The sequence below is a fragment of the Oncorhynchus kisutch genome, linkage group LG4 (assembly GCF_002021735.2).
Source record: "Oncorhynchus kisutch isolate 150728-3 linkage group LG4, Okis_V2, whole genome shotgun sequence".
Classification (NCBI taxonomy): domain Eukaryota; kingdom Metazoa; phylum Chordata; class Actinopteri; order Salmoniformes; family Salmonidae; genus Oncorhynchus; species Oncorhynchus kisutch.
Genome location: NC_034177.2, coordinates 29,760,691 through 29,780,080, shown reverse-complemented (window position 1 = coordinate 29,780,080; position 19,390 = coordinate 29,760,691). Strand labels below are relative to the sequence as shown.

Sequence of the window (19,390 nt, the reverse complement as noted above, 5' to 3'; positions counted from 1 at the left end):
AGCTGAAAGTCTAACCCTCTAAAATTAGAGGTTGAATTACAAATGACAAATTGACTAAGTGACAAACAAAATCAGTGAACCGTAGATTGATTATTGACACACCAAATGATCTATTGGTGTCTTCTTATTAATTAACTGTAGTTGAATAATGTTGATCCTGTCAAGTGGAATTACTGTCAGAAGCTAGTCATCGAACAGCACTTGTGAGGACTCTACATTAATGAAAAACTATATGCAGAATAGTTCTGTTGAACATTGATATATGTCCCACTTGATAAATGTCCCCAAACGTTGACCCAGAGTAAGTGATTTAAATACATAAGTAATTGGCAATGTGCCAATAATTGGTCAGAGTTCATGAAATGTTTATTAAAGAAGGTTAATCTTTCACCTGTGTTTTGTTTTAAATGATATAGCATTGCCACCATAACATCATTTGAATTAATGGGCACCCAACAGAATATGATCTTCTAGTGTGCAGGCAATTATTAATCGCTGGCAGAAACAAATTACCTTCCTCTATTCACCTCAGTGATGTTGTTACTCATGCAGAAAAAAGGTTAGAGGGAAGGAGGACGTCCATGTGTTTTAAATTACAGAATTGATTTCATTATTTGCAACATTTGCTTCAACGTGTTTCACTGAAAGAACTGTACACAGATTAAAATAAATTACTTTGCACTGTGAAATCACACATAGGCAGGCATAACAGTGGAACACATTTCCGTTGGACTGTGACACACTGTTATAATTTACAAAATCTCACCTCTAGAATTGTAAATGAAATTGCATACATTCCATTCGTATCTCTATCTATTCCTTGAGTGCTGTCAAAGGATCAAAGCATTATTATTTAGGCACACAGGAAAGCAATAGATATAAACTGTTGTAGAATGATAATCAGCATTTGTATACTTATCTCACCATAAAATGCTACTGTTGAAGGCCCTGCTTATCACATCCCTTACCAAAAAAACCATGAACAAATCATGTGGGGAAAAACGTCATGGGACTGATATTGGCTTTTTTACGCATCATGATCAAATCGTTTATTACTGACTTTGTTGAGCTTCACAATCAATTTGAGATACTTTCAGATGATTAGGACATGTTTGAAAAAAATGCTAATATCAGTCCCATGACTTGAATTTCGATCTGTACTATAAATGCTAAAACTTTAGCATGTGGAAACAAAGGCAGGGAAATTAAACCAAAGCATTAACTGCTATGGTTTAATTATGTCCATAGACTGCTTACAGGGTAAGGAAACTAATGTACAATTTTGCAATTTGGGTGAACTATCCCTTTAACAAGCACTAGTTATACTGACCAGGTTTATGGAAAAACAAACACTAAACTACTATATATTTCCCCTTTGTAGATTATCACCTGTCATATGGCTCTCTGTTGGACACACGGATGTCCACTGCTTGGGGGCTCGGGTACACATAATGACAGTGTAAAAAGGTAGAAGTTAGAGGTTGCTGGAGTGTCAGATAAGAGAGTATTTTTTTGCTCATAGAAGACCAGCTGTGATATCATGTCGAGGCAAAAGGTCATGGTCCTCAGTCCTGTCTACTTCTCACTTAAAGACCATTGACTAAGCTAAAACGAATATAATCATCTCAGACCTCAGTTATGTGGGCAAACAGAATATTAGGATGGATGATTTAATGTGTGCATGTATATCATACAGGAAGGATTTGTTACGGTAATTGTTGGCATCATGTGGGCCATTTATTTAATCATGTTGTTCACAACATTGAGTAATCCATAGCAACACACAGTGTGTTGCTAATATCTTGAAATGGCCCTTTTACTTTAGGCTCTATGTGAAATGATTACTATTTTAAATAGGCCTATAAATTAGAATGAACATATTCCCTATATCAACGTGTATGTTTTATAGAGAGAGAGTCTATTCGAACGCAAGTCAGTTTAGAATATGGTGCATGCTACACATCGCCACTATAGGCCACGGCTCTTAGTGGTTGGAAGAGGCGCGGACTCAGAACATACTAGTAGGCTACACAAGTGGTGGAGGGAGTGAGTGTATGCTCGCATACTGTACAGCAGGCTACAAGGACCATGCCAAGTATAGCTGGAGCGGCGACGCCGTGGCAAGGTTCTTATCGATTATTTTTAGAATCTATGCATTGTTACGCTTAACATTCGTAAACGAGCGTCAAGATTCGTAAAACATGTTATTTGAGAGAAAACCCGGCGTCTGTTATTCTCGTATGCATATGAGAAAATCGTCGGTGAGTTCATGTGTCTTATTCGACGAAGTGGCAATTTTTAAAGCTTGTGGAGTGGAAGACTTTTGGAGTCTGGCTTTATATTTACAGTCATAGTTTGTAAGATGTAAAGCATAGGTTGAAAGAGAAAATAGACCGAGACCGTGCGTCAGACACCCACTGAATGTAGCCTACAGGGGAAACATAGTCGGTGTCTTCTATGTTTATCTCCGGGCTGGCCGGTTACCCTCTGGCTTTCGTTTCTCGCTGTGATACAAAATAGCTTCTCAAAAGGATGCAGGTGAAAAAACAAATGTGTTCCGACAGGAGCCCCGGAGAGAGCATCCGTAAAAAGTCATCATGCTTCTCAAACATCAAGATATTCTTGATATCGGAATGTGCCCTGATGCTGGCACAAGGCACTGTTGGAGCCTACCTGGTGAGTGAAACATTTTAAACTGTGTCATTGTCTGTCATGTCTCTCATGAGAACATCTTGCCAGACGCATGTTTTATATGCATTTTAGTATTTGGGCCGTTTTATCTTAGCTATAACTCTATATCCGTGGCAGTAGTGTGCGTGTAAGCAAAGTGTCTGTCATGAAACGTGTAACAGCTGTGACATAATGAGATAATGTGTAGCTAACCGGTTTAAGAAGGCTTGACATCAAACCGTTTTTTTATACGCAGTAGCCAGTGCCCATACACATCTGGGAGATGCAACACATTTTCGTCTGGTTGCAGTTGAACATTGACCGTTTCTCAACAGCAAACATAGCATATTTCTCCTCTGTCAACAAAACAGTTGTTGATGATTTAATCTCCTAATGCCGCACCTAAATACTCCAATTGTCCAAAACAACATTCAGATTCCATAGAGGACAAGAATGAACCGGTGACTTGGTAGAAGTCTATGCGGCAAAGGGCTCCTATAGCTGTAATATACAGTAGTGTAATGTACTGCAATAACACCATTTATTGATGTAGATGAGTGAAATGTTAGGTCCCTACCTGTAATATCAGTGTCAGGCTTGAAAGCAATACTATCTTGATTAAGATGAGCAGGCAAGACTATTCAACTCTTATCTCTAGTTCAAACTTGATGGTTTTGATATTCTGTAGGCCTACTTGGTTAAGGCTTTTACATTGTTTTAGTCCTGTGGTGATCAACATTTTTTTACCACAGTTCTCATATCAAATGAAACAACAAATGATGGATGAGTAGGTTATTTTAGGTCACATGATGGGCTAGTGCCACTTCCCAGGGGAATCAAAGATGTAAACTGAAATGCTTTAGCCTTATTTGGAGTGGAACATGTCATCTATTCTGTAGCACTGAACTGAAAGCCTCCTCCTGGCCATGGGAATGTTCATGGCATGTTGGTATACAGTCAGAATTTCCCCTGTAAGGAGAGAACTTGGATTTTTAAGCCAAAAGTACAATTAACGAGAATCCATCACATCCTGCTTTTGATAATGAGTTTAATGACCCCAAATTATTGAGTGGAATGTTTTCCCACATACTTGGTACTTTTTTTCATTTTTTTTTTCAATCTCTTTATTCTATTTTTATAACATGTTGTTATATATGTTTCTTAAATCTATTTGATTTGACTAACTTTATAACAATACGTGCATGTGAAGTAAAGTTCTTGTGAAATTAGACCCAGTAGTCTCCACCCTTTCTCTCTCACTTGGATTGAACATTGCAGTCATTTTTCTGTGATGTGTCTCTGCTATGTACACACTTGCCAGTCACAGTGGAAGAAATGGTTCTATCAGTACTCCTCTGTGATAATTGGTTCAGTCATGTCTCATTTGATTAAAATGTAGTTGAAACGGAATATGGCACATCTGCAGTAGTGCCTCCATGGGACTGATGGCTTTGTGTCCTCATTTATACATAGGCACTTATAGTTTAGTTTAGCTCAAATGTTGACACCTACAGTAGAACTGCCATTTAAAGCCCTGTTTCACTTTGAGAATGTAAATGTTTTCAACTACACTTTTCAGGAGGTTATTCTAAAGAAGGTTAACAAACATTGAACTAAAAAGGGTGTACTTTAAATTGGTAAGCAAAGATGAGTTGGTTGAAGGCTAGTCACTCAGCAGGTATGTCTGCTTGTAAAGTATACTCTGGGGCTCAGGCAGGAATTTTCCAATGATGGATCTGAGAGGGAAGTGCATGACTTGCCTAAGCAAACAGGACAGGCCTTCTGCATGCTCTATGGTCGTCAGCACAGGTAGTCTCTTTCACATGGCACCTGCTCCATTTGCATGGGCTGGAAACCAGGCACCAGCTCCAGCTACAGGGACAAGTTGATGACCCTGTCATGACCTCATTAAATGTTCTCCTGTCAGAGGTACTCTTGTGTCCATGATAGGATGAGGCTACTTAAAGTGTTTTTGTGCTGCCAGGCAGCCAGCCTGGAAGTCAGGGGTCGTGGCCTATGCTCTTGCTCCACGTTAGCAGCTTACAGTGGATGGGCTCTTTTCCAGGCAACATAGTCTCTGGGTAAACAGTCAGTGCACATACCTGCATGGACAATTACTCTCAACGCTATGGGGTTGTGATATGACTGTCAGCTTCCCTAGTTCATTTTGAGAAGTATCTGGAAATGGTGTGTAGGCCTACCTTTAGTTCTCAGTTCTCGGAAATTCAACTGAATGTGGTTTCAGCTTTTGTAGTCAGTCCCATGTTCTATGTTGTGGTAATGAGTGACAGTGGTGAATGTGTTTCCTGTTATGTGCTCCACCTACTCGTGGGAAAACAGGCTGAACTATCTATGTATTTTATAATGTTTCCCTCATATATTCGATTTTCAAACCCAGCTTAATAGTTGATTATGATAATTAGACACCAACTTTTTCGAGACTTTAATCCATTCAGGTTAGGTGTTAGTTAAAGTTTGTTGTTACTACCATGCAGTCTCCAATCTTGCAACTTGCAGATTGGTAAAGCTTAGAGAGTACAGACAGTCAGTGAAATATTTAATTGCCAAGGGATCAACTTCAGGTTTTGGAATTAGATAGGATTTTGTCAGAAAAAGACCTCTGGCTGACTCTGAATTGTCCTTTTGAAAGGGCTTCTATACAGAATAGGAACCTGAGATGCACTTCAACACTTTTATTTAGCAATCGGCTGTTGTTATGTCTCATACTGTGCTTACACAAGCCTCATCCTCCTGTTTAAAAAGGGATGTCTGTGTGGGGCTTGGTTCCTCTGAGGTAATGTTGAGGTGACAGTCACATTGTCCACGAAAATGCAACCAGACAGGTTTGCATTGTAACCATGCTGCAATAAATAAACACACTTTCGTGACTGACTGTTTAGTTTTTGGTTCAAGGTTCCATGTCTATCTTTAACTAGCTTACTGTAGCCAGAGTTACTCTTCTTTCTGGAACTAAAGATATTTTTGTCAATTATTGAGTATCTCGGAATGCTGTGCCTACTCTTTAGTAAAATGCTTTACTGGCAGAGTGCATTGGAATTTAGGGGACAGGTACTCTTCTAAATTCACTGCATTTTTCAGGGCTCACTAAGCTGTCAGTCCAAATGCTGCCTGATTCTGGCCTGGGCAGTTGATGACATGACATGGTCTACCTGGCCTGGCTGCCATTCCTCTGCTGTGGTGTGGTGGTGAGGTGGAAGTTCAGTAGTCTGTGCTGGTGTCTGCTGAGTGCTGAGAGCTCCAGCTGTGCCGTGAGCAGGTTGCATTGGCTTGGAATGGGCTCTGAGGACAGGAGCAAATGGTGATGTTTCCAACCCAACTCTTCAAGCTTCCAGTATTGCTGGGAAGCCACATTACATTCTCTGGCAACTCAGATGAGACTGCAAGCCCATTTTGGACACCCATAGCATCCCTATTGCTGAGCTGTAGTTTCAGGAGAATAAAACATTTTAAAATAATAGGCCTTGTGCAAAGGATGACATCACTACATTGATCATCCTGTTGTTGTGTTCACATTTAATCAAAGTGTAGCTAGTTGTATTAGTATAGTTATTACTCAATCACACCTTCCATTTAATGTAATTTAAGTCACTTTGTAATCACAGAGAAAATATCATTTTTCCTGCTGGCATCTACGTTAGCTTCTATTTTCCTGTCTCCAATGGTCCTTAGAGGAGCTTAACTTAGCCTATTAGTCTGTTTGACATTGCTGTGGGAATGGAACAGGACCATGCCCTTTCAAGGGCATTTTGGGACACATCTGAAAATAGTTCGATACATTTGTGAAAATGTGACGAGTGGGATATGGCTCAGCAGTTGGTTCTCAGACATTACAAACCCACATTATTTGTTGTGAAATCCTTCCAGGCAATACTTACCAATTGAAGTAAAGGCAGACGAGGATGCTGCATGCAAAATTAGATAAATCGGAGGATACACACATTTGAGAATAGGCAGTGTATTATACTTCCTGCAGAGTAAGGGATATTGCCCCTCTTCTTTATGGTAGAGCATTTGTGTTTATTCCATACATTTCTGTTTCAGAGTCTTGTCTTGGTCTTTCTATACATCGTTGTTGCCTGTACAGTGTTGATACAAATGTGTGGGTGGTTGTTTTTGGCTATGTTCTTTAAGAATCTTTCTACCCTATTAGTTGGGGGTGTTCCGTATCACCAACTAGGAGGCAACCAATGCAGGTAGCTGGGCTTCAACCATATTCTTGTACCAAAAACAGAAGACTCAGTTGGCCAGATTCACCAAGGTCATTGCTATCAAACTATGTACAGTCCTCCTGAGCCTGTGTGAAGTTGTTTTTTATCATTCAGGTTGCGTTCATCATTGAAATCAGTGCCTTATAAAAAAAAACTGGTCATTCACTGTCTGCTTTCATTACAGTCTGTGATGGAGCGCATATCACATGAAGAAACTCTAAATGAAATGGAGATCAATTTGATCATTATATTGAGTTAGGATCTTATCTTATGAACTGAAATGCAATCCATAATGTCTGACTTCCATGTATTTTACCAACAATGGCAGAGGGGAGACAAAATCCCCTGTTGCCCCAGCTTCTATCTGGAGACAGTGTTATGCTCTTATCTTTCACTTGCATTAAATGCTGCACCATTAACTCAGAGAGAGAGAGTGAGCGTTAGGGGAGAAGGCACTTTCAATAAAGCCTTGGGAGTAAGTGCTGCAGTGCCCAGCTAATGAAAGACAGGGATGGATCTTGGCAAACGGGATTTTACTCAGACCACAATGAGAAACATCTGAAGAGGTCTGTGAGTCAGTAGATCCAAAGGAAAGGGATTATGTAAAAGGACACAACCTCCATAACATGGTATTTTCATAGCCGTGCTTCATTTCTCTCATCTGCTCTAAACCCTCTTGCGGTCTGTGTGCTACTTGATTCAAAATTCCACCATGCAAATAATATCATATTTCCTCTCATTTGCATATACCGAAAGTTTGGAAACCCCTCGGCACGTTAACCCTTATTATTCCAATATATAGAGTTTTATGTAATTATTTTGTATTACTTTTGGTAGAATCACTTCTTTCAGAGAAGTTTAATATAGAAACATTTAATTAGACTTATATGAAGTTGTTCTTTAATAACCAAAATCATATGACACTTAATCGGAATTCAAAAATACCCTAAATACAAATGTATTTATTTTCTCAATGTTTAGGCCTACAGTCTTGGCTATTTGTTTTTAAATGTCAACTGCATGCATCTGTGATGCTATTCCTTATACCGAAGGCCATTCATTCAAATGCATCAAATGTTTCAAGTGATTCTAATTTTCTTACTCATGGTAAAACTGTAACCTATTTATTTAGTTGCTATTTGTAAGCTAGGTGTTTTCATGTTCCTCTCAATGACATTATTCTCAGCTAGTGTGAAAGCAATAGGCTTTAAGACTGGTCATATTTCACCCTCATAATGATGATGCCCTGCCATTTACAAAGTTAATCAGTTTTGTGATGTTAGTTATGATTGCCTTTTATGAGTAACATATTTCTTCCGCTGTTGCTTTCTCAGGTGAGTGTCCTGACAACCCTGGAGCGACGATTCAATCTCCAAAGTGCCGACGTGGGTGTGATCGCCAGCAGCTTTGAGATTGGCAACCTGGCTCTCATCCTATTCGTCAGCTACTTCGGGGCCAAAGCCCACCGGCCAAGGTTGATTGGCTGTGGGGGTATCGTCATGGCACTAGGAGCTCTTCTGTCAGCACTGCCGGAGTTTCTAACCAAACAATACGAGTACCAGCCAGGGCAGACATGGAGGACTGAGGTGGGCAGGAATGGGTGCGCCAACAGTACCAGGAATGGTGGGCAGTACATAGAGGAGATGTGTTCCAACAAGGCCAACACCAACATGATGTACCTGTTGCTGATTGGGGCCCAGATGCTGCTGGGGATTGGAGCCACCCCAGTTCAGCCCCTGGGTGTGTCCTACATAGATGACCATGTGAAGAGGAAAGACTCCTCTCTGTATATAGGTAAGTGAGGTAGATGCATGAATACAGGGGTCCGCCGTAAAAAAAATAAAAAAATAATAATAAATTAGGGAGAACCTACGAATTCTCAAAACCGGGCAATCAGGGCACATTTCCATTGGTTTTGTTGTAATGTCTAAGAAGAGGAACACAACATGAGCTATGGCAAAATGCATAGAATTGTAGGAAATTAGCTTTAAAACTGAAAAACTGTCTCTCAGCTCCATGACAAACTGTGTAGAATTACTGGAAAGTAGCTTCAAAATGGCAAAATATTTTGTGTGGTCCTCTATAGCTCAATTGGTAGAGCAAGGCTCTTGTAATGCCAGGATTGTGGGTTTGATTTCCAGCACCACCCATACTTAAAAAATATAAACACGCAAGTCACTTTGGATAAAAGCGTCTGCTAAATGGCATATATTATATATTGAAATAATATTTATTATAAGGACATTGTTATCACACTACCATTTCAAAATGAATTTGTTCCAGCGCTAAGGGATTCACAAGACTACTTAAATTGGTACATCTTTATGGTGGAAGGACTAACAGTGGTTGTGTTTGTCTCACTGCGGGAAGGTGCAGTGTGTACACATCCCTGCCTCTGAGTCAATACAGCGTGAATGTATTCTCTGTGTTCTGCTCAGTCTTTCTTTTGTCCCCAAGCACAATCTGACCTAAGTGACCGCAAGGTGAGCAGATCTGTGAGGGGTTTATAATCTCAATTACATTTGTGCTTGAGTCACAGTCAAGTGCAGATGCCAGGGATGGAAAAGGAGCATTAAAGTGCAAAATATCTCCACTCAGCTGGCTTGCTCTCTCACGCAAGTATTTCACTGCTGATGTGGCTTTTCAAGGTTTTACAGTGCATTCAAAGCACTTTCTGAGATAACCTTAAATAGCAGATTATTATTTGTGAATGTACCTTAAGGATACTGTAAAGGCCCGTGTTTTGACATCATTGTTGAAGGCACTTGATCACTGATGTTTTTCTGCCTAACTGTAAAGCTGTCTCGCATACATTGAGCATTCAGTATGTGTGTAATCTTAACATGAGACCATCTTGTATGACCACAATTACACACCATGGCTTAATACTCCATTCGGATTGGCTGAAGGGCGTACACAGGGCATGTTACAGCACAGCCATTAGGCTAGATGCAGGCTGCTGGCTCAAATCTGCTGCAAGAGGGAGACCACCTACAGAGATAATTCACAGTCAGATGAAGCACAACTCATTTCTCTGACTGCAGCTCGCTTTGAAGACCTACAGTTGTCAAGGTGATAAATCTTTGAGGGATTATTGGACATTTCCCTGCAACATGTGCTCTTTCTTTTATATTCTAATTATTATTTAAAAAACTTTTTTTTTTTAATTACACCCCTTTTTCTCCCCAATTTCGTGATATCCAATTGGTAGTTACAGTCTTGTCCCATCGCTGCAACTCCCGTACGGACTCGGGAGAGGCGAAGGTCGAGAGCCATGCGTCCTCCAAAACCCGACCCTGCCAAACCACACTGCTCACTTAACCCAGAAGCCAGCTGCACCAATGTGTCGGAGGAAACACTGTACAACTGGCGACCGTGTCAGCGTGCATGCGCCCGGCACGCCACAGGAGTCACTAGAGCACGATGAGACAAGGACATCCCAGCCGGCCAAAAACCCTCCCCTAACCCAGACGACGCTGGGCCAATTTTGAGTCACCTCATGGTCTCCCGGTTGCGGCCGGCTGCAACACACCCCAGGATCTAACTCGGATTGGTAGTGGTAGACCGCTGCGCCACTCGGGAGGCCCAACATGTGCTCTTTCTTCTGTATTATTTGTTGATAATGAGAGAGAGAGAGAGAGAGAGAGAGAGAGAGAGAAAGAGAGAGAGAGAGAGAGAGAGAGAGAGAGAGAGAGAGAGCATTGTTAACCTGTATATACAGTACCCAATTCTCTTCAAAGCAGGCATGTTTTGATAGAGGCATGGCCATAACGTGTTGTCCATGTATGCACATTAGTAGCCTTTGGTGGGATAGAGACGACGTGGCTTTGTGAATCAGCTGCTGGCTGCATACGTGGCCATGTTTGATATCTCAGCAGTACAGCAGACTGAAGTACGGCTGAATGGGAGACAACTTCCGGAAACACTCACAACATTAGTAATGGAGATGATATTTGTTAGTGTAACTAGGATGTGATGGTCAAACTCAAGGATAAAGGCCTTCAGTGTCTTGTGTGATCTTAGGCCAGCAGCGTAGACCTCCCTAACTTTCATTCTTACTCATATGCACTTTGTTTCGAGTCCTAGCTATTTTTCACAGCGAGTTATGTTTTTTCTAGAAGTGACAGAAACAAACAAGCATAGAACACAACAGCTTTGACGTAATGCACAACTGCAGCGCCTTGTTAACACTGTACAGTAGGAAGTGGACTCTCATTGATTAAAGTTTGGCAGGCACAGGGGGAGATTTGGTGCTGTTCTCCTCAGATAAGCTGCACGGAGAGTTGGAGGAAAACAAGTGGTGAGCGTTGGAGAACAATGTGTTATTGAGTTGGGAGCATGTGCTCAGCTGATCGTTCTAATCCTCATGCTGTGGGCATGTCATGTGCTTGTAGTAGCATGAATGGACGAGATTGTCTGAATCTCTCTAAGATTTTTTTTCACATGCTGATAATGTATTCAATGATTGTTCATTAATGTACACATCATTGTACGCAGGGAAAATACACATTGTTAAGGTAATCAGAAAAAGTTTTACTTTAGTTGTAATTTGCCGTATTTTTCCTTTGTTAAATATTTTTCAAACACTTTTGCAAGACACTCCGAATTCAGCATGACGGCATTGAATTTCACTGCCTCGAAAAACTGAAATACTGTAGATGCTTCTATATTTCCACATACAGAAATATATATTTATTTTTCTTTACCCCAATTTCATGGTATCCAATTGGTAGTTACAGTCTTGTCTCATCGCTGCAACTCCTGTATGGACTCAGAAGAGGCAAAGGTCAAGAGCTGTGCGTCCTCCGAAACACAACCAACCAAGCCACACTCCTTCTTGACACTATGCCCACTTCACCCGGAAGCCAGCCACACCAATGTGTCAGAGGAAACACCGTACACATGGCGACCGTGTCAGTGTGCACTACACCCGGACCACCACAGGAGTTGTTAGTGCACAAGGACATCCCTGCCGTCCAAACCCTCCCCTAACCCAGATGACGCTGGGCCAATTGTGCACCGCCCAGTGGGTCTCCCGATAATGGCCGGGTGCGACAGAGCCTGGACTCAAACCTAGAATCTCTAGTGGCATAGCCTTAGACCACTGTGCCACTCAGGAGGCCCTACAGAAGTATATTATTGTTGACGAATGTAGACCAAACACACCCATAGACGTTACAACAACAACAAAAAGCTCAACATACAGCACCTGCACGGGGGAAGGCTGAATATGTTGTTTTATATGGGCTTAATACATCCCAAAGGCCCACAATATGAAGGTTAATAGCTGGTGTTATGGTAGCCTAACTGACTAAAACAGACAGTCAGCATAGTGATTACCCTTTAGCCCCCTAGTCTCCTGTCTCCTGCAGTCTGTGTGTCTGTCCATCTGTCCAGCCTAAACAATGTTACATGCTAGCTATGGCATATTTAACTCTTTATATTTCACTACTATGCATTAATGCTGTAAGGATAACCTGAAAGAACAGCCTCACATACTGTCCATAACATGGATGGAGCATTGCGGTGCATTTCAAGGGTTAAAGGGCATAGAAACCGTTGACAGAGGAGGAAGAGTTGGTAGTAGGATAGGCAGTCAGAGAGCAGTGAGAGAGGATGGTAACTCCTGCAGAACTATGCAGTGTGATCCTTGTAAAAGGCGAGAAAGTCGTATGTACTATTTGAACATGTTAAAGAAAGCTGCTGGCAGGATTTATCACTGTCTTGAGTCTGTTCTTAGTCTGACACAACCAGGTTCATACTGTACATCAATGTGTCAGGAGACATGAATATTAATCTGCAGCTCACAGTAACGTATTGCCTTGTCTCCTCGTAGTGCAGTGGGACCCAGAGTGTGAGATTAAACTATGGTGATTAGACTAATATACTACCACTATCACACCATTGGTAGAAGTCTCTGCTCAGATGTATGTTCTGCTGTGATATGGTTCATCACAAACTGATGATGGTGATGATGGCAATGACACCACCTATAGCCCCAGGCATAGCCTATTGTAAATAGCCACTGGGATAAACTGTTGAGGTAATGACAGGATGACATCAGTGGAAGGCCTGTGTAAGTGTGAGAGTGTGTTATGGGGAAGAGAGAGCAGAGAGAGCAGTGGTTTGTAGGAGTGGAGCCATAATTACAGAGTGAGGCAGGAATGCCAACCAGCCAGCCATGAGGTGGGTCTGACCGGCCCGACTGCACATGCATACCACATAGTTCTGTGAAAAACAACTCCTACTAACTCAGCGGCAGAGCTGGGCTGGCCTGTTGACCAGGCAGGAATTATAGTGCTTTAACAGCAGATAAAACAGATTCAAACTATGTTAGCATTTACTATTTATTTTTAACTTTCAGTTTTGTGATTAGTCACTGTTGAATTTGCAGGTCCAGTCATGTTGATCACTGAACATTGTATTATTTTGCTCAAATGTATTATTGAGGGTTGAAAGGATTTGTCTAGGAAGGAGTGAAATGGCTACCATCACGACTTGATGTTGAAAGTGGTGCTGTGGATAAACACTGTGTTTTACGAGTTGATCTTGTTTTCCATGTCATTTGAGCCAAAGGAAACAAATATGATTAGAGAGTTAGTGTCAACAGGATATCCGTCCGTTCCCACTGCTCTATGATCCTTCACCATCTCATTCTAACTATGGCTCTTCCCACAGGGCCTCAGGTTGCAAAAACATACTGTACATACATGTATGAACTGACTGTAGCTTAGCAATGATGCTCCCTCCATAAAGCATTAACTTAACCCCACCCATCCACCTCTCACAGCTTTTGAGGCTTTTTCCATCCTGGGTAATCTCCTGTAACATGAGAGGACCTAGATAAAGACTGAAAGGATCACGTTAGTTTATTCAGTGTCAACGTATAAATTGGAAATGTGCTTTTTAAGAGGCTGTGTTTCTATGATATAGGGTCTATAACACATAGTTGTTTGATGATTGGAAAAGTGTTATCACTGCTGTCCATCTTGTAACTGAAGATCATGTTAACTTCACAGGTTTCAGAGACGTTCTCCTAGATGTGAGGGGAGGTCATAATAGGATGAACTCTCAAGCTTGGATCTTTTCGATCTTGTCTTTTTCAGTTAATGCTTCATGCATTTTCATTGATAAAGATATAAGGTTCAAACAAAAGGCTCTATCAGAGAGGTGTCATGAAATGTGGCCTTTTGAAATGCAATTCCATTGTGTGTCAAATCGGCACTCTTAAGCCTATGTTACACGAATGCAATTTGGATGCAATTTCTGTTGCAGATGCTAGTTGCAATTGACATCATCTCAAGCAACTTTGCTGACACACAAAGAAATTATAAATGCAATTGAAATTGATTGCAGCATCCAATCCTGTCAAACATCACATCATGGTTTCATAAAGGATGTGTTTAACCAAACGTTTGGTAATTGTAACAGCATCGATATAGACAAAATGCTGACTGTACAATTTCGCTAGCAAGGCAAAATGTTGCCTATTTGCCAACCATGTTTTACCAAGCTTGAGTAAAATAAAAAGGAACCCGCTGCACACTTCATCAGGCATCCATATTCTTCAGCTTTTTACCAAGCTACAGTGCCTTCAGAAGTATTCATACCCCTTGACTTATTCCACATTTTGTTCTGTTACAGCATGAACTCAAAATGGACATTTGCACATTATTCTTTTTTTAAATTCTTCAAGCTCTGTCAAGTTGGTTGTTGATCATTGCTAGACAGCCATTCTCACGCCTTGTCATAGATTTTCAAGCAGGATTAAGTCAAAACTGTACATTTCTAAAAAATGTAAAACAGATACCTTATTTTTGTAAGTATTCAGACCATTTGCTATGAAATTGAGCTCATGTGCATCCTGTTTCCATTGATCATCCTTGAGATGTTTCTACAACTTGATTGGAGTCCACCTGTGGTAAATTCAATTCATTGGACATGATTTGGAAAGGCACACACCTGTCTATATAAGGTCCCACAGTTGACAGTGCATGTCAGAGCAAAACCAAGCATTGAGGACGAAGGAATTGTACGTAGACCTCCGAGACAGGACTGGGTCGAGGCACAGATCTGGGGAAGGGTACCAAAAAATATCTGCAGAATTGAAGGTCCCCAAGAACATAGTTGCCTCCATCATTCTTATATTAAAGAAGTTTGGAACCACCTAGACTCTTCCTAGAGCTTGCCGCCCGGCCAAACTGAGCAATTGGGGGAGAAGGGCCTTGGTCAGTGAGGTGACCAAGAACCCGATGTGGCAAGGTTCACCTTCCAACAGGACAACAACCCTAGCACACAGCGAAGACAATGTAGGTTTGGCTTCGGGACAAGTCTCTGAATGTTCTTGAGTGGCCCAGCCAGAGCTTTCCAAATGCACTGTACTCTCCTGAGATATCAAGTCACTTCACAAGACAATTTCGCTCTTATATTGTACTGTATCTATGTAGTATAGTACTGTATTTACAGTATCAGCATCCACCACATTTTGCTACATAACGTAGGTTCATGTTAGCTCTGTTACAAATGTCACTTCAGCTTTGGTTCTGTTGCAGTGGCATAAACCTCGGAGGGATCCTAGAAAGACACGTCAACATTCTGCTAAAATGTTCTGAATCCAATCAGTGGCTTCCGCGGGGCATGTTTAAAAGCTACTTAAACTCAGCTCTGTTATGTCATCTTGAAGGATTAGATTCTAAATGGGTTTTTCCATCTCTGTGATAAGCTCCATGTTGAGAGTGCCCTAGCAACACCAGTTTGTTTTATTCTTAGGCAATAAACAGCATGGATTCATCAACAGGCAGCAGAGATTGTTCTCTTCATCTTTCTGTTCTGCGCGGACCTGCATTTCCACTAGCCTGATGGCAGGCTTGTCATCACCTGCTTGGCTGCATAATTCCCTGAATGCTTCAGAGGCACCACTATAGTAACTACACACCAGTTGTCAGAGCACAGTGGCCTTGCTGAACCATGTCAATTGGATCTAAATGCACAGCAACATGAGAGCATGTCAGGAGAGTGCCTAGAAATTACACATACGTTGGAAAATGTTGGAAAATGAAATCATGGGAAGCAATCACATAATGCTGTGTTTGAGACAATAAGAAGCAGGATACCTTGTACCCAAAAGAGCACACATGCTGGTAAATGACAAACTGTACTACAGTGATTGATAAGTGATAGCCATTATTAACAGTCGTCATTAAAAATAGGGCGGGCGTATAACATCATTATCATTAGTTGACTCTGCTGTCGTTACTTAAACATAATGATAGCATTTATCAATGCTGTCTGCTGATGAAGCAAAACAAATACCATGCAGTGCAAGTGAGTCACCTCCTGTGCCCCGTATCAATGAAGCAGGAATAGGCTATAATATATCATGTGTAGCAGCTTCCATTTGGGCATTCCTCATGTTATCCTTAAGTTATCCAACACTATGATTATGCAAGCCCATCGTTTATACAGGAATCATTACAGCTGCCCATGGCACAGCTTTGTTGTTGTGTGTCTGGTTTGGCTGCTCTTAGTGAAATGTTAGATGGTGTCACTAAATTCCTTTGTGTGCTGTTAGGGTATCTGGACACAGAATTACTGCATACTTGTTCATGCTCAGATTCTGTATGAGATGAAGCCTGGGATACCCTTACAAAAAAAAACACATGAAAAATCATGTGAAAAAACATGTGGTTTTCAGAACACACTAGGGCTGGGAATTGCCATGGACCTCACGATACAATATTGTCACAATACTTTGGTGCCGATACAATATGTATTGTGATTCATATAATTTTATATGTATTGCGATTCGATACTGCGTTTTTATTGTGATTTCAAGTTCCAAACATTTTGATCACTGTACTGTATGTTTGCTACAGAGAGACAAGAGAGGGCATGAGAGCTAGTTTTGATCAGGGAAATATAAGTACTGAAAACATGTTGACTCACTATTTAAAAAGAAGATGGAGAACAAGCTATAGAATGAAAATACCAGAGTTTTGGCGCAGGTACAGCCAACTAGCGCTAGCTAATGCTACCTACAGTAGCTAAAAATACAAATACAATAGTTTTTTTTATTTTTTATGAATCAATACTTGAGTAAAATATCGCTATAATATCATTGCAAAATAATATTGCGATTTGTAACTGTATCAATTTTTCCCCCGTCAGTAGAACACACTTCTGAACAAATCACATGAAAAATGTCACATATGAAAAGGTGGTGTTAACATTTAATATATGTGAAAATTTCACAGCTATTTCACATGTAAAACGTTTCACGGGATTTGTTCTACTGATGTAAGGGTAGCTGCACAAGTAAGGCCTGTATCCGCCGTATGAACCTGCTTTCTGCTGTTGTCTCTTATGTGATACCACATTGTGTGAAGGCTATACTTTCTGAGTGGCCATGAACATATGACAAATGTGGGCATTAACTTGTCACCCAAGCAATGATGTCGCAGTGCTCTGTTTAAATTTAGATGAAGGTGAGGGATAAGAGCTGAATGGTTTCTTTATTCATTTATGCTACTATATCTTTATTGATGCCAATATAACACAGCACCTTTATTGCCAATGTTTATAGCTATGTATCTAAAAGATGTCCTTCAACATGCCTTAGAATTATGCTTTAAAAGGTCTGTGTGTCATCTCCCTTGTAGCTCTTGCTAGTGCTTCTATCATTTGAGTTAGAGTCTAGTCAACCATGAAGAGTTAAAGATGACTGACCAGAGCATGTTGCACTGGTGTTAAAAGGTTGTCTGCAGCCTTGACCATGCCCTGCTCCCCTGTCCTCACCAGACCCAGAGAACTGAGCACTGACCCATGTATGTTCTTTGGCAGGGCAGTTTCATCAGAGCAAAGGAAAGAGCTTCATCAGTCATGCTGCTGTCCAGATGCCCTGGTATATCTCTGCTTTGGAGACTTTGAGCACTTTACTCAGAGCCTAAAAGCTCCAGTGTGGCTCACGGGTGCTGGGCAAGCCAGATGAGCACCATGCATCCGTCCCTTGAATTCCAACTGGTCTCACCAGAGAGGGATGTGGAGGTTGAGTTTGAAGCCTCAAAATAGGTCAGACCTTTGAATGAAGTGGGTCAGTGTTGGATAACAGATGTGGCCCAGAGCCCCAGATGGAGGCCTTAACACGTTAACACCAGAGCAGTGTGCTGCCTGCCACCCATGGCCTGCCTCTCAGCATATCACTCACTGTACTGTATAGGCCGCCATCTGCAGCACCAGAGAGTAGGGCCAGTGGCCTGGTCCACTGCCCGCACACTTCCCACCCATCCCAAACCACCGCACCTCATCTCTGGCCCCTACTGTATCACTCTGAGCCCTGTTACTGTAAGGCCCGGGCCAGCTCTGTGTCTGAATGCTTAGGGAAGGTAGAGTGGATGTGTGTTGGGCTAGGCAGAGGGGTGGACGTCATAACGTCCTCATCTCCCTCTCTATCTCTAGTCTCATCAGTAAACCACCATGCAGCCTTCTCAAGGCAATCTGGGTCAGGCCCTGTCGTAGGGCTGGCCGATATAACAAATGAATTTGATTAATTTGCATGTATTTTTTATTCCAGACGCCTGTATCGCATTAATCAATTTTTGTATTTGTGTGTTTATGTCCGCTGGTTCTCATATTGTCTTTTTGGTCTCATCTCCTTCACTCTTTCTGTGCTGTGTCAGAGGCCTGCATATAACGATGATAACATATAATGAGATGCTCATGTCACCAACCTAAAAATGGGAGTCGTTGTTCCAAAGGCGGGAAGGCAGTTTGACAAGCTTGTGTCACCTGGGGGGAAAGTGAAACCTCTCACTTCGCCTCATCCTCTAGCTGTGTGCACCTTCCACTGATTAAAAAGGGGACATTGTTTTCGGTCTGGGGGGGGTCAAAGGGATAAAAGGGGGCAGAGGCAGACCATAAACACAACAACATCAGCAAGCCATTGCCACGGAAATGCCTGTTTGTCTAGCTGGTTTTGACTATTGGATTGAGATACTCAGCCTTTCCCTGGCACGGCTGTCGGCTCTGGCCATATGCCTGCTGGGAAGAATGCAGCTGTCAGAGGGCTCAGGCTGATGTGAGAAGCGAGCCTCTGCTCACAACCCAGTGACACAGAGAAGTGTTCACAAATCACAGCCCAGGAACTGGCCCTTCCGCTTTAGAAGAACGCAAGATCCACGCAGGCCTCTGGTTAGATCAGTTCTTGGATGCACAGTAGCTGTTCATTTTCCGAGGTTAGGTTGACCTTGTGGTTGTTGGTCAAAGTGTGCAGATTCACTGTCCTTTCCTGGCATTAACACAAATCCCCAACCTCATTGATTGAGTGGTCTGTAAGTAGTGGCTCTGCAGGATCCAAGGATTACCCAGTAGCATGTTCAGCACTTCATCCCTGTATCAATGCTGACGTGGAGTGCAGGATAACATTGCCTAATTAAATGGACTTGAATCAATAGGGTGGGTAGTAATTATTACAAACAATCAGATGTTTGACTGAA

The 19,390-nt window shown here is 41.7% G+C and overlaps 1 protein-coding gene across 1 annotated transcript in view; it reads left to right on the top strand.

Moving 5' to 3' along the window:
• Positions 1-1,991: 1,991 nt before the first annotated feature.
• slco3a1a (solute carrier organic anion transporter family member 3A1a) overlaps positions 1,992-19,390 on the top strand; it is a 52,807-nt gene continuing 35,408 nt past the window's right edge. The window contains exons 1-2 of the mRNA XM_020480731.2: positions 1,992-2,676; positions 8,234-8,693. Of these exons, the coding sequence (XP_020336320.1) occupies positions 2,533-2,676; positions 8,234-8,693 (604 nt within the window). The 5' untranslated portion in view covers positions 1,992-2,532. The remainder of the gene's footprint in view (positions 2,677-8,233; positions 8,694-19,390) is intronic.